General features: G+C 39.7%; 3 protein-coding genes across 3 annotated transcripts; 1 reads left to right on the plus strand and 2 right to left on the minus strand.

The window, feature by feature from the left end:
• Window positions 1-48: 48 nt before the first annotated feature.
• rccd1 (RCC1 domain containing 1) lies at window positions 49-3,765 on the plus strand. Its single transcript, XM_077709546.1, has 8 exons — window positions 49-265; window positions 348-539; window positions 658-823; window positions 1,636-1,757; window positions 1,827-1,934; window positions 2,242-2,391; window positions 3,222-3,251; window positions 3,334-3,765. The coding sequence occupies exons 1-8, from the start codon at window positions 79-81 to the stop codon at window positions 3,486-3,488; spliced, it is 1,110 nt and encodes a 369-aa protein (XP_077565672.1). The 5' UTR covers window positions 49-78; the 3' UTR covers window positions 3,489-3,765.
• On the minus strand, window positions 3,620-5,187 carry cib1 (calcium and integrin binding 1 (calmyrin)). The gene is made up of 7 exons (XM_077709534.1): window positions 5,052-5,187; window positions 4,786-4,820; window positions 4,583-4,682; window positions 4,330-4,483; window positions 4,136-4,254; window positions 3,971-4,059; window positions 3,620-3,763 (listed from the first exon to the last, which is right to left on the minus strand). Exons 1-7 carry the CDS (start codon window positions 5,100-5,102, stop codon window positions 3,742-3,744), a joined length of 570 nt encoding a protein of 189 aa, XP_077565660.1. The 5' UTR covers window positions 5,103-5,187; the 3' UTR covers window positions 3,620-3,741.
• Window positions 5,188-5,860: 673 nt separating this feature from the next.
• On the minus strand, window positions 5,861-13,548 carry LOC144212318 (titin-like). The gene is made up of 5 exons (XM_077740087.1): window positions 13,484-13,548; window positions 13,097-13,127; window positions 12,641-12,728; window positions 6,258-12,518; window positions 5,861-6,159 (listed from the first exon to the last, which is right to left on the minus strand). Exons 1-5 carry the CDS (start codon window positions 13,546-13,548, stop codon window positions 6,125-6,127), a joined length of 6,480 nt encoding a protein of 2,159 aa, XP_077596213.1. The 3' UTR covers window positions 5,861-6,124.
• Between the last annotated feature and the right edge of the window lie 333 nt (window positions 13,549-13,881).

Consider the following 13,881-nt stretch of genomic DNA (forward strand, 5'->3'; position numbering starts at 1 on the left):
TATTGGTCCAACTGTGAGTGGATGAGATGTTACCAGTAAACCGTCTGCAAAACCCGTTTTGCGGGTAGTCCGGTTCTAATGAGCTGGTTCGGGTTCGGATTTAACGCCTTTGGGCAGATAAGTAGACGTAACCATTCAGATAATGACCAGGAAAATTCCATTGTGTATACGCCAACAGAAATTAAGTGTCATGTTGGCGAAAAAAGTGAGAAATCGAGTGAATTGCGAGCGAGTTGGAGCCGCAGAGCATCCCTTCACTTGAATGGTGAGTGACAGATGAGAAGTGTCACATAGTTGGAAATGCATTATTCCAATAAAGACGTTACCCGCCTCATTGTTGTTGCCAGGTGGTCGTTCTTTGTGCTTTGCGGGTTCCAACTCTCCAAGTGGGATTTGTGATACAGGCTGCACAGACGCTGTGGTCGGAGAGTCGTTTTTAATCTTAGGTTTCCCGGACAGATTTGAGTCATGGGACTTGGACAGCGATGAGAAGATTCCTATTTGGAGCATGGACGTCAAAACTTTGTGCGACGGTGTGGGTAAATCGCTGGTTTTCCACTTCTAAGATGTAGTCACAGCGCCATCTGCTGGACTAGTTGAAATTAGTTTTATTACATTCCAAATTGTAACTAGAGATCTTATTCTGATGGTTTTCAGGTTCACCTTTCAATCTACCATTAATCCCTGGTGGTTACATTGCCATGAAACCCCCCTTCTATCGGCCATTATCTCCACACCTCAAGGCCACCAGGTTGGCATTGGGTGATGAGCACAGTGTTCTACTCAGTGCATCTGGAGCTGTGTACACCTGGGGACTGGGCAGGTATCAATCACACCTGTCATTTTATCATTTTTCCTAAATATCAAATGTGCATAGTTTATTATACATTACTCAAAATATGACAGGCACATCAACAATCAAATTAGATTCCCTTTTATGGTCTACCTTATTGTCATAAGTAGATACTAGATTAGATTACAATAGATTGTTGTATAATTGGAAATAGATACATTTTAAAAATTACCACTGTAAAATCTCAAACTCATTTATATGGCACAATGTTTTAATATCTGTTTAGATCGACATATTTGGACAGATTAACGTACGCTCTGAGAGGTGTTTCCCAACAATTTTGAGCCGTGGTACACTTTCATTGCAAGAATTACAAAACACCATCTGAATATCTTATTTAAAACTGTCACCTTTATTTAAAGTATACAGTCATGCTCATCAACATATTTCAATATCTAAATTTTGTCCATGGACCCCTAACAACTTCTGGTTCACAAAATATAAAAATAAAGTAACATACCGATTTATTTTTCTCTCAAGATTATACGTCAAACCAATCAACATCTGAGTCATGTTACATTAAAAACAAGCATCAACATGACTTTAACCTTGTAATATTACAATATAGGCTTATTGTTTATCATATTACAATTTTAATCTCATATTATTAAGACTACTACAATGTATGATAATAGGCATTGGCAAATTATTTCCCCCAGCGCATTGTTAAAGATATGCTTGTCTCCACAAAACATTTGATTTGATTTGCCCAAAAGTATGGTATGCCTGGTATGCCTGATAGGTACAACACTTTTATTTAATTATTTTCTGTTATTGAACAGTCATGGTCAGTTAGGGCATGGAAGCCTCTCATCTGAAGAGCAGCCCAAAGTAGTAGAAGCCCTTTGGGGTATGAGGATGACATTTGTGGCTACAGGAGGCTGGCACACTGCCTGCATTAGTGGTAAGGACATCGTTTATGGATGTTGGTTTGATGAAGTGTAATTATGTAATAATATACGTACATTGACAGATGGGGGTGACCTGTATGTGTGGGGCTGGAACGAGAGCGGCCAGCTTGGACTTCCCTCAAGAGCCGTGAGGAAGGCACCAAAGTATCAAACTAGTGAAGAAACAGTAGGTTAGTCTTAATTCATTCCCATATATAATAAGATACAATAGTATTAATATTGCAGTATAAAGGTAGCGGCACTCATCTAAATCCATAAAGATATAGCAACATATTATGTAATTCTATTACATGAAGCAAGTCCATGTGTTCAAAATATATATAATACAATATGGTCAAATATATTTAAGTAGTAATATATGTACTCACAAATACATATACTAACTAGACCCATGTCCAATATCTGGATTGTCTTCAAAAATAATTTCAAAATGATATTAACATTGACATTGTTCTTTCAACTGTTTTAAAATTACAGACTTACCTACATGTGGAGATCAACCAGAAGGAGAAAAGGACACACAAGTTTTTATATCAATACAATCTTTCCCAGCACTAGTGGACATCACACCATCATCCGAGTTGAAGACTGTTGGCTGTGGTTCCCGACACACAGCTGCAGTGACACGTAAGATATCCCCTCTCTTCCACTGTGTCCACATTAAATTATTGGAATTGTTAGACAGAAGGCTGCCCCAAAGGTTTTTAAAAAATGGTCACCAACTTTCTTACTTAGATGTCTATTGTACCTTGTAATCTTTGGAATAAAATAGAAACATCAGTTTTATTATTCATTCATGCATTTTGCGTACCGCTTATCCTCACAAGAGATGCGGGGGGTGCTGGGGACCTATCCCAGCTGACTTCAGGCACCAGGCGGGGGACACACTGAATTGTTGGCCAGCCAATCACAGGGCACAAGAAGACACTACTATTTGCAATCACACTAATACTTAGGGGCAATTTAGAGCGCTCAACCAGCCTACGCTGCATGTTTTGGGGATGTGGGAGGAAACCGGTGTGCCCAGAGAAAACCCACGTAAGCCTGGGGAGAACCCACTTCAGTTAGGTTTAATTGAAATACCTGGTACAGTCAGTCTACTCAGATTTTTTTCCTTTCAATTTAATTTCAATTTCTGTCGAGATCATATAGAAATTATTTCTGGTTTGATAGTACTGCAATTCTTCCTTATAAGCTTATTTCAAAGTGGTTATTTCAGAGGAAAATGTGATTTGGCTCTTTGCAACTGTTTCAGTTGATAGTCATCAAGGTGTGAATTACCTTCAAACTTCCATAGCATGAACTTTGGAAAACTACCAACATGAAAACATTTGCAATAAACTTAAAAATGATTTAACCATCACAAACTAACAAGACAATTTTAACATTGCAGATAAGCTTATGAGAAAAGTGCATCATTTTTAGATGTCTGTCCTCAATATAATCTCTCATTTTAGGTGCAGGGGACCTCTACACATGGGGATGGGGTGAGTTTGACTCAAGTATTCCTAGCAACAATTATATGCATTTTAATTTACAATAATGCTAACTTTCTTGTTACCTCCTCAGGTCAATATGGTCAGCTTGGATATGAGACTTCCCGTTCAGATGAGCCCTACCTTGTGGAGTTCTTCAGGGAACAACAGTTGCGTGTTGTTGATGTGACGTGTGGGGCGTGGAATACATTTGTTTCTGTTGTCAAGAAGGAAGTAGCTACCTCGTAAATATTATGGAATCGTATTGTTAAACTGGACTTTGAGTGGACTGTGTGATCTAACCTTTCAGGCTTGAAATAAAAATGGAGTAGTTTCTACACTCCTAATAAAGAGTTCGTAAGAGTTTGTAAAAATTTAAGTATACATATAAAGATGTTTAAAAATCACAAGAGTTTGATTTACATATGTATCAGTGAAATAGGTAAAAGCCATATATTATTTAAAGCAAATGAAATTACATAACTGACTTAATTGTCTGTCTTCACAACACAATCTTGAAAGAACTGTTGAGAAAAAATGATTCAAAATGAGTTAATTGTTTTGGCCAAGGAACTAATTCTTAATTCATTGCCCATCATTGTTGACGTAAGATGTGCAATCCATTTAAACTGGAAGAACTGGCATTAAAGCAGCGAAACAGCCCTCTTAGTTAGAATAGATTGGATATCTTGCCGTCAATGGCAGTGAATGAATTATAGTTTTATGCTTACCTAACAAAATCTGGCGATCTTGAAATGACATGCTGAAACTCTGACAGGTTCACAGTTCCATCTTTGTCAATGTCTGACTCGTCAAGAATCTAAATGACATACAGAAGAGATGAGAATATTATAAGTGTATATGTCATTTGTTTTATAATAGAAGATCGTACTTACATTGTTGATGAGCTGTCTCATCTCCTCAGAGGTTAGTCTTGTGTCGTCGGTTTCTCCAGTCAAGCAATTGACCAGTTTCTCCAGATCACTGCGGTCAAGAGTTCCATCATCATCGAAGTCTTTTGGGACAAATGAGACTGCTTTAACATTTTTTAAAAACAATTACATTCTAACTTATTGCAAAAATAAATTACCAAATATACGGAATGCGTAGTGGGACTTGATTTCCAATGTAGCCGAGTCACTGAAAGCACTCAAAAGATCTAAAAAGTCCTCAAAAGTCAGGCTTCCATCTTTTTCTTCGCATGTTGAGAAGACGTGGCAGATTCTCTTGCGAAATGGGTTGGACTGAAATATATTGATATAAGCATAAGAGTGAGGGCAGATTAGTAATAATACATGTTTCACTTGCTTTTTAACATCAGCAAACACATTGTTGCTTTTTACCTTGAGTTCTGGAAGGGTGAGGATCTTTTCCATTGGTACCCTGGCGTTCGGAATATTTTTCTCATCGTTTGCAAGTAGTTCCCTGAATCTTTTATGTGCCCTAAATGAACCCACAACACAATTTTGTGTAACGTGAGCACTTCGATATGAAGCTCGTCGTGTACAAGGCAAACACAGCGAGTGGCATACAAATGATCACTTACAGAAGAATTTCTTGTTTGGTTAAAAATGTCAGCTCCTAGAAATGGACAAATCGCAACACATTAAAAATAAAAACATTGGCAAACATGCAAGTACATCCTGTATTAGTAACATGGTGTTTGTCTTTAAATTGGTGGATTCCTGCACGCTAAAATAGCTCAAGTAGGCTAGCGTTGCTGGGTGGGACAAAAATAACGACATCTATTGACAAGTGGCACACAAAAGCCGGGATTTAGAAATGTTATATTAGGATTAATGGGATATTTACTTGATATTCTGAGAGTAAGTCTTTCCCGAGTTGACTTGCCGTTGTCCCCATGTTGTAGTTTCTAAACAATGTTGAACTTTTCCACTTGTTGTAAACACTGTTGTCTCACTTCCGGTTACCGTCAGGGACCCTTCAAAATTAAATGCTCGTTTAGACTACAAAATGCCAAAACAAAACAATAATTATGGAAAACCAAATTGTCATTTTACGAGACGAAACTATGATTAACTCTTTACTACGAGTTCCAGCAAGAATATATAGAGGAATAACAAAAACAAAAAATAAAAAATAATGTACATATTTTTTCTATATACACGTGATTTGTATTATTTATTATTGAATTTTATTTTGCTTTTAATTTGTAATTATGTTTTCCTTTATTTGTTGTTTTATTTAATTTATTATGTTTTAATATTTATTTAACAGTTACTGTTGTTGTTTATTGATTATTTATTTTGATTTTTGTTGTAATTTCTGCACTTTGTGGAAATATCATTGTACGTGTATAATGGCAATAAAAGTATTCAACTCAAGTCAATTCAAATGATTCACATTTATTCTCTTGTCAGCAAAGGAAATAACATTTTTTGCATGAGCTGTTTTGGTATATGTGCTCCATTAATTGAGTAAGAAAATGCCCTAAAATCAATGAAACTGTAAAAACACCAACAACACAGTTGCTAAATTTCATCCATTGTCCTAAGGCTGGTGTTTTACGAGTCATTTGAGGATTTTTTTTAAATGATTGTCTATTAAATTTATAATACATATTTATTACAAAAGTCTTGTACAAAGATTAACATCAGATTCATACTAGATAAATCACAGAAAAAAGAAAATTCAACCCTGGTCTGAATTGCTTTTAACTACTGTTTGCCTGTGGCCAATAGGTTGTGTATACTTTGTTGCATCACATTTGGAGGCCGAAACACACTACAAAACATTTGTGCTTAAACAATTTTTTTTTTAATTCAAGAAAATTGGACATTCAAAAATTGAACAAAGTATGAATAGGTCAGCAATCTGCACAACATGCTGAAGATTTTCAGTTCCCCTTCTGAAGAAGGTAAAATCTAGGCACCCAGGTTAGCTTCCCAGTCTGTTGTATCTAAAGAAAGTTAAAAAGAATTGATGAACAGAATCCAGTACAACAAAATGTCATAGCTCAGAAATGTTTAGATCCATTTGATTGCTTTTAGACCCTACCTGCCATTGTTGTTCCTTCCTTCGTCTCAGCCGGAACACCAATGCCAAAGTCATTCTCAGCAGTGACTCTAAAGTAGTAAATTCCTCCCTCCTCCAGGTCAGTCACTTTGTAGGACAATCTGTGGCATTTCTTCGAGAGTCTGGTCCATCCTTTTCTGCTGATGTCCAGTATGTCAATAAGGTAGTTCTTCACCGAGGCTCCTCCCTCATTCTCAGGAATGTCCCAAGTAACAGTGGCAGAGTTCTTGGATACATCCTTTACAGCTAAATGTGCGGGTGGACCAGGGGAATCCAGGACTCTAACACTTAGAGCTAAAGAGGCATTTCCAGCACTATTTTGCAGTTTTACAATATATTTGCCTGAATCATCGCGAGTTACTTTTTCCACAGTAATGGAGGTGACGGAGTTGGTGGTGTTGATTAGTCCTCTGATTCTTAGATCCACGTTTGCCTTTTCCCAAGTCACACTGGGAACAGGTTTTCCAGTGAAAGGCACAGTTAAGGTCAAGGAACTTCCTTGTTTAATATGAAGGGTCTTCTTCATCTCAGTGCTAATTTCAAACTTGGGTTCTTCCTCTCGGTCCACAGTGACATAAGGTTCTGATTCAGGACTGGCCTCACTGATGCCTACCTTGTTTATTGATCTAACAACAAATACATATTCTGTGTCTGAAGTGAGCCCAGTAACTTTAAACTCAGTCTTATCTGTTTTTGGAGTGACGGCAGTCCATAGGTCTTTAGACGATTGTCTAAATTCAACTTTGTATCCAGTGACGGGCGCTCCGCCATCAAACAGCGGTTTATTCCATGACAGAGTGATTGAAGTCTTGGAAGAATCGAGAATTGTAGGCTTTCCAGGAGGGGAAGGCAAAAATGTTGGATCCTCTGCCATGGTATGAAGACATGGCAGACTGGGATCACTTATCCCAGCAGCATTCTCTGCAAATACCCGAAACTCATATTCGCACCCTTCGTGTAAACCAGAGACTTTGACTCGTAGGTCGTAGACAGGCTTCTTATTGACACGTAGCCAGCGAATGCCCTGCTTTTCACGCTTTTCAATAATGTAGCCGCTGATTCTGCTTCCGCCATCAGACACTGGAGCCTTCCAGCAGACAGTCATAGCTTCAGTCGTTTTACTTGTGACCTCAACATCCGTTGGAGCAGATGGAATGGTGAAGGGGTCAGCTGCCTTGATGGGATCACTTTCCAGATTTTCTCCCTCACCATACTTGTTCACTGCTCTCACCCTAAAGAGGTACTCATTTCCTTTGAGTAGCTTGGTTATTTTGCAAGTCGTTGTCATCAATTCACCATACACGAGAGTCCAAGATACACGGCTGGTTTCACACTTCTCAACAATGTAATGCATTATCTCTGCACCACCTGTCTCGTGAGGGAGCCCCCACGATAAAGCCACTTTCTCTCCTGAAAGTCCAGACACTTCCAGAGGTCCTGCTGGTGGGCCGGGCCTATCTAAGACTCTACATGTAATTGCTATAGATGTGGTACCAGCAGTACTCTGTAGGGTCAGAATGTACTGTCCAGAGTCTTTTCGAACACTTTCTCGGATAATTAGAGATGTATGTGTCTTTGTTACATTTATCTCAACCCTGCCTGTTGTACCAATAGTTCTACCGTTCTTTGACCACAACACTGTAGGGTTGGGGCGACCCGATATGTCAGCATCTATTCTTAGAAGATCCCCTACTTTAACAATCAAAACATGTCTAAATTTTTCCTCCACAATAATTTTAGGTGGCTTCACATCGTGCTGCACAGTCACAGGTCCTGTGGCCTCAGAGGGTGCACTGAAGAGCTCCACTGCATTCTTTGCAAGGACTCTGAAATCGTATTGTTCACCCTCTGTGAGACCAGTTACGTCAAAAAAGGTGTCAAGTAAGTTAGTGAAGTTACACTTGAGCCAACAATTATCAGGAAGTTCTTTGCGTTCTACAATGAAACTAGTGATTTTAGCTCCACCGTCATATTCTGGTTTTTCCCATGAGAGGGACACGGATGAGTTGGTTATATTAGTGATTGTGAGGTTGTGTGGGGGCTCACATTGATCTCTTGCTGCAACAGGTTCAGACGCTTTACTGCATGCACCCACACCAGCAATATTTTCAGCGTACACCCTGAACTCATACGTGAGGCCTTCTACAATGCTTGTAACTTTGAACCTGTTCTCTGTTACAGGACTTCTGTTTAACTTTGTCCAGAGGATACTGCTCTGATCTTTGCACTCAATATGATAGCCCATAATAGGGCTGCCACCATCGCTATTTGCCGGATTCCAAGTAATTACCATTGTAGACTTTGAGGCACTTATAACCGAGACATTGTTTGGTGAACTTGGGACCATGAATGGATATTGGGCAACAACAGGTTCCAACTCAATAAAAGAACTTTTTCCATACCGATTCTCTGCTGCAACTCGAAAGTAATATTCTGTCCCCTGTGTGAGCCGAGAAATTTTTATAGAATTCCTAGCAACGGTGGCTGATACGGTCTGCCAAATTGTGCTTGCCGCATCTCTCTTATCAACAACATAATTCGATATTTGACATCCTCCACTGTAATGTGGGGGCTGCCATTTAAGAGACACAAAGTCAGCGCTCACCTCTTCCACAATCAGGTTGCATGGTGCTCCAGGTTTTTCAAAAACATTGACATGGATTTCAGCAGATGTGCTACCAGCACAATTACTGACAGTTACTTGATATAAGCCAACATCCATCTTATGGGCATCTTTTATTATGATTTGAGATGACATATCCAGTGTAGTCACATTTACCCTACAGGTCTCTTTAAGGATATTGCCATCTTTCTTCCATGTGACCATTGGCTGTGGTACACCTTTAAATGGCACATCAACCCTTAAATCGTTCCCCGCCTTCACATTAAATGTACTGGACAGCAAATTAATAACAGGTTTGGAACTTGTGTCATTTACAGTAACAGGTGTCAAAAGGAGCTTGGGTTCACTCTTTCCCTTTTCATTCACAGCGCTAACTCTGAAGAAATACTCCATTCCTTTTGTCAGTGCGCAAATGACTGTGTCCGGGAATTTAGTCTCAGAACAGGTTTTCCATGTATCATCTCCCTTTGCTCGCATTTCCACAATGTAACAGGTAATTTTGCTTCCACCGTCATGATCAGGCTTATCCCACGAGAGGTGTACACTGTCACCAGTGACCTCATTCTGTGTGATTTTTCCAGGTGGAAGTGGCACTTCAGAAGCTTTAACAGGTTCAATAGTTTCAGCTGCTTGTCCACTACCGTATTCGTTCACAGCCAAGATACGGAAGTAATAAAAAGAGCCCTCCTGAAGATTGTCAATTTTATAGGAGTTCCTTGTACAGTTACTACAGACACTTGTGAATGCTTTCCTAGCTTCCTCTCTCTTTTCCACTGTGTAATGTAAGATTTCTGCTCCTCCATCAATGAGAGGAGCTTCCCACGAAATGGACACAGAATCTCTCTGTACATCTTTTACTTGTAGGTTTGTTGGTGCACTAGGGGTGTCCAACACTCGGACAGTGATAAATGCAGATTTAGAGCCCTTACAGTTAGTAACAGTCACTAGATACTTCCCAGTGTCCTTGCGATTGACATTTTCGATCATCAGCAATGTGTGGGAACCTGTCACTTCTATTTGTGCATGCTCACTGAGAGGACCATCCTCCTTTGACCATTGGACCTCAGGTTCTGGCCTTCCTTTGATGGCAACACAGAGACGTAATGTTGAACAGGCTCGAACACTAACTATTTTTCTCAAAGTTGTGTCCAACTGAACTTCAGGTGGCTCTAGTTTCTCAGCTGCAACCACAGACCCCGGTAAGTCCGCAGGTTCACCAACTCCATTGGCATTCGTTGCACGTACACGAAAATTGTACCCTGTATTTTGTCTCAGGCCTTTTATTGTATCATTTGTTTCTTCTGTGTTTTGTGTGCATGTGATCCATTCATCATTTGTTGCTTCTTTCATCTCGACAACATATCCAGTGATGGGAGCTCCACCATCATAAATAGACTTTGACCAGGATAAAGAAACAGCACTGCAGGAATAGTCTGTAACTTTCAGGTTGGTAGGGGGGCCAGGAGGGTATGAAGCTTCACACACTTGAATAAAATCAGTTGCTTCACTGTGTGGACCAACACCTGCACTATTCTCTGCCGATACTCTAAACTGATAATAATGTCCCTCGGTGAGTCCTGTGCATCTGAAGCGCAAGTCACTCAGTCTTCTTTTGTTACACTTAGTCCACCTAACCCCCTCTTTATCACATTTCTCCAGGATGTAGCCATCAATCTCTGAACCTCCATCAGTCTCTGGTCTTTCCCATTTCAACATTACAGAGTCTCCAGTCACGGCACTGGCTACAGGAGTAGAGGGAGCACTGGGTGTCTTAAAGGGATTTTCTGCAATAAATGGTTCTGATTCCAGAAATTCTCCGGCTCCAAATTTGTTCACAGCACAAACACGAAATAGGTATTCTCTCCCGGGTGTCAGCTTTGTTGCTTTGTAACTGACAGCTTCAACATGTGGATCGACCCCTGTCCACGTGATACGGCTGGTCTCTCTTTTTTCGACGATGTAATGAGAAACACTGGCACCACCATCATTTGAAGGCGGGTTCCAATGAAGACTGCATTTTTCAGCGCTGGCAACTTTTACCCTCAAAGGTCCATCTGGAGAGCCGGGACTATCCAATACTTTTACATTAACTGGTATTGATGTTGTCCCATCGATGTTTGTGAGACTCAGTAGAAAGTGTCCTCCATCCATCCGTGTACATTCTCTGATAGTTAATGTTGTATGAGTAAGTGTGTTTTTTACATCTGCTCTTGGGGTAGCTTTGTTTATTTCCTCACCATTCTTCAGCCACCTTAAATCGGGTAGGGGCTTTCCAAAGTAGTCAGCTTCAATTGTAAATGTTTCACCAGCTTGAACCACAAGCGTGCTCTTGAATTTAGGATCCATAACAGCCGAGGGTCCTTCAATTACATCTTCAGCAAATATGGTAATACGTTCAGATGGTTTGCTCCAGACACCTGCACCATTTTTCGCAGTTACTTGGAACTCATAACTTTGACCTCCTGTCAGACCTGTAATTGTAAATTGATTTTCAATTACATTTGTGAAGTTTGCTTTCCCCCATCTGCCATCTGGAAGCTCTCTCTTTTCCACAACATAGCCAGTAATGGAGCTGCCCCCATCATTGCCAGGTTTGGCCCATTGGAGTGTAATATTCTCTTTAGTAATGACAACAGCCTCAGGTTTACCAGGTGGATCACAAGGATCTCTCGCCACATAGCAGTCGGATACCTTACTCGGTGGACTGAGTCCAGCAATGTTCTCAGCGTAAACTCTGAATTCATATTCAATGCCGTCCTCCAGGCCAGATGTTTTGAATCGGTTATCCGGTATGGCAAGTTTGTTCAGCTTGGTCCATAAGATACTGTTTTTCTCCTTTCGTTCCAAATGATAGCCAGTGACTGGACTGCCTCCATCTTCTCCCGGAGGCGACCATTCAACTATCATGCTGTACTTTGTCACTGCAGACACAAAAGGTATGCCAGTAGCCTTAGGCACACTAAATGGATACTGTGCAAGTACAATTGAAGATGTAATTGGTGTACTCTTCCCATACCTATTTTCTGCAAACACTCTGAATTGATACTCATTACCAGTCTTTAGTTTGGTGACTTTGATTGCGGTTCGCACTGTTGTGGCTGATACAGTTTGCCAAGACATGTCAATAATTTCACGTTTCTCTACTATGTAGTTGTCAAGGTGACATCCTCCCGTATATTCAGGTGGCTCCCAAGAAATGGATGCATAGTCAGAACTGACCTCATCAATCTTCACAGGCCCTTTTGGCGGGTCTGGCTTTTCAAAAACCACCACTGTGATTTCTCCTGTAACGTTTCCAGCGGTGCTGCTTGCTTGGATGGAATATTGACCAACGTGCTCCCTTGCAGCATGTCTGATATGAAGGACTGTCATTGATGATGTAGTTGAGATCTCCAGTCTGGATGTTTCTTTGACAGACATTCCATCTTTTTTCCATTCTATTTTTGGAGATGGATTCCCCAACACTGGTATCTCTACTTTTAACTCTTCACCATTTTTTACTGTAAATGTGCTCGAAGTCAATTGAAGGGATGGTTTTACAGGCTTTTCCTTTGCTGAACCAGTAGCAGACTGTTCTTTAGGGTTTTGTGTGCTCCTTTCAGCAGACCTGGTGACCTGTCCTTTAGAATCAAATAGTAAAAAAATACAATTTGTAAGACATTGAGTTTAAAGATATATTGCACTATATCTTGTAATTGTAAGTGTGAAGAGTTAGCAAATACAGGACATGTGTTTCGCTTACCGTCGACAACGGCAGAGGTGGATGACTCAGCATCAGTATCATTTGTCACATTATAGGGTTGAGTTGTATCATTTAGTTTATTTCCTGTCTACAAAATAGAAACATTTGTAGGTGAAACAAAATGATTGTACAAATTGTTAATCGTTGACATAAACGATCTCTTGAAAAATTGGAACTACTTGGAATAATACATGCTTACACTCTCGTAAGATTTTCCTACAAGTTATACAAGTTAAAAACAATTAGTACTTACTTCTTTGTCTTGTTTTGTCTCCATCCTTATATCCAGTATGGCCTTATAAAGGAAAGTGGGTGAAAAAAAATCAACAGAAAGCGGTTTGAGATATTGAGAAATGAAACTTTGCTCTCAAGCAGCTAAACACACTGACCAACTCAAGGCAGTCACTGCCTGCTTTATTTCCAAAGGCAAGCTGCTAAAATAGCTGCATGACTGACCAGCTGCTTCATCTTCCAAAGATAGTTACGCCTGCATGGAGTTACAGAACAACAGTGACCAGACAATTTCTTGCATGTTAATGTGATGAATTGTATCCTATACTATTTATTTGGTTTTGAATGTAGGCAGATTGTAAACATCATTTGTATGTTTTATTACTGAATAAGAAAAGTTAAGTCCGCTGTTTTAAAAAATTGAGGACTTACCAAGACTAGTAATACATAACGCTGCTTATGATAATACAGAAAGCTAAAATTAGACTTTATCACTATGTGAAATGTATGAAAATGAACATAACATGTCTGTATTCTCACCCTCTTTCTACTGTGACTGTGAAATTTCCCAAATAAGTGAAGAATAAAATTATCTAATCTAATTTTCCATACTGTTTTTCCTTGCAAGGGTTATGGGGGGTGCCGGAGCCTATCTCAGCCAACTGTGGTCCTACCATGTGGAGTTTGCTTGTTCCCCTGGGCTTGTGTGGGTTTACTCCGGGTACTCCCACATTCTAAAGAGATTAAATAGGCTGATTGAACACTCTAAATTGCCCCTAGGTATGAGTGATAGCGTGAATGGGCAAGTGTATCGCGCCCTAAAGTGATAAAGAGAGTACATGGAAACAATATTAAAATATTAAAATAGCATGGATAAAAGCTCAAGCGACTTACACAAGGGACAGAAAAAAAGATAGATAATTACCTTATTATTTTATTATTTAAGTAGCACAGTGTTTCTTTCTGTCTCCTTGACCCGACGATATAATTTAACCCAAAAAAATGGCAAA

This window comes from Stigmatopora nigra, chromosome 2 (assembly GCF_051989575.1).
Source record: "Stigmatopora nigra isolate UIUO_SnigA chromosome 2, RoL_Snig_1.1, whole genome shotgun sequence".
Lineage (NCBI taxonomy): Eukaryota > Metazoa > Chordata > Actinopteri > Syngnathiformes > Syngnathidae > Stigmatopora > Stigmatopora nigra.

Bases quoted from the DNA above. Each gene is read 5' to 3' on its own strand.
- rccd1 (XM_077709546.1), top strand. From the start codon at position 79: ATGAGCTGGTTCGGGTTCGGATTTAACGCCTTTGGGCAGATAAGTAGA. The intron at 266-347 runs GTGAGTGACAGA...TGTTGTTGCCAG, and splicing joins AGCATCCCTTCACTTGAATG to GTGGTCGTTCTTTGTGCTTT. The intron at 2,392-3,221 runs GTAAGATATCCC...CTCTCATTTTAG, and splicing joins ACACACAGCTGCAGTGACAC to GTGCAGGGGACCTCTACACA.
- cib1 (XM_077709534.1), bottom strand. From the start codon at position 5,102: ATGGGGACAACGGCAAGTCAACTCGGGAAAGACTTACTCTCAGAATAT. The intron at 4,255-4,329 runs GTAATTTATTTT...TTGTCCCAAAAG, and splicing joins CTACGCATTCCGTATATTTG to ACTTCGATGATGATGGAACT. The intron at 4,060-4,135 runs GTAAGTACGATC...TATGTCATTTAG, and splicing joins TGAGACAGCTCATCAACAAT to ATTCTTGACGAGTCAGACAT.
- LOC144212318 (XM_077740087.1), bottom strand. From the start codon at position 13,548: ATGGTAGGACCACAGTTGGCTGAGATAGGCTCCGGCACCCCCCATAAC. The intron at 13,128-13,483 runs GTATGGAAAATT...AACTCCATGCAG, and splicing joins AACCCTTGCAAGGAAAAACA to GCGTAACTATCTTTGGAAGA. The intron at 6,160-6,257 runs GTAGGGTCTAAA...AACTTTCTTTAG, and splicing joins GGAAGGAACAACAATGGCAG to ATACAACAGACTGGGAAGCT.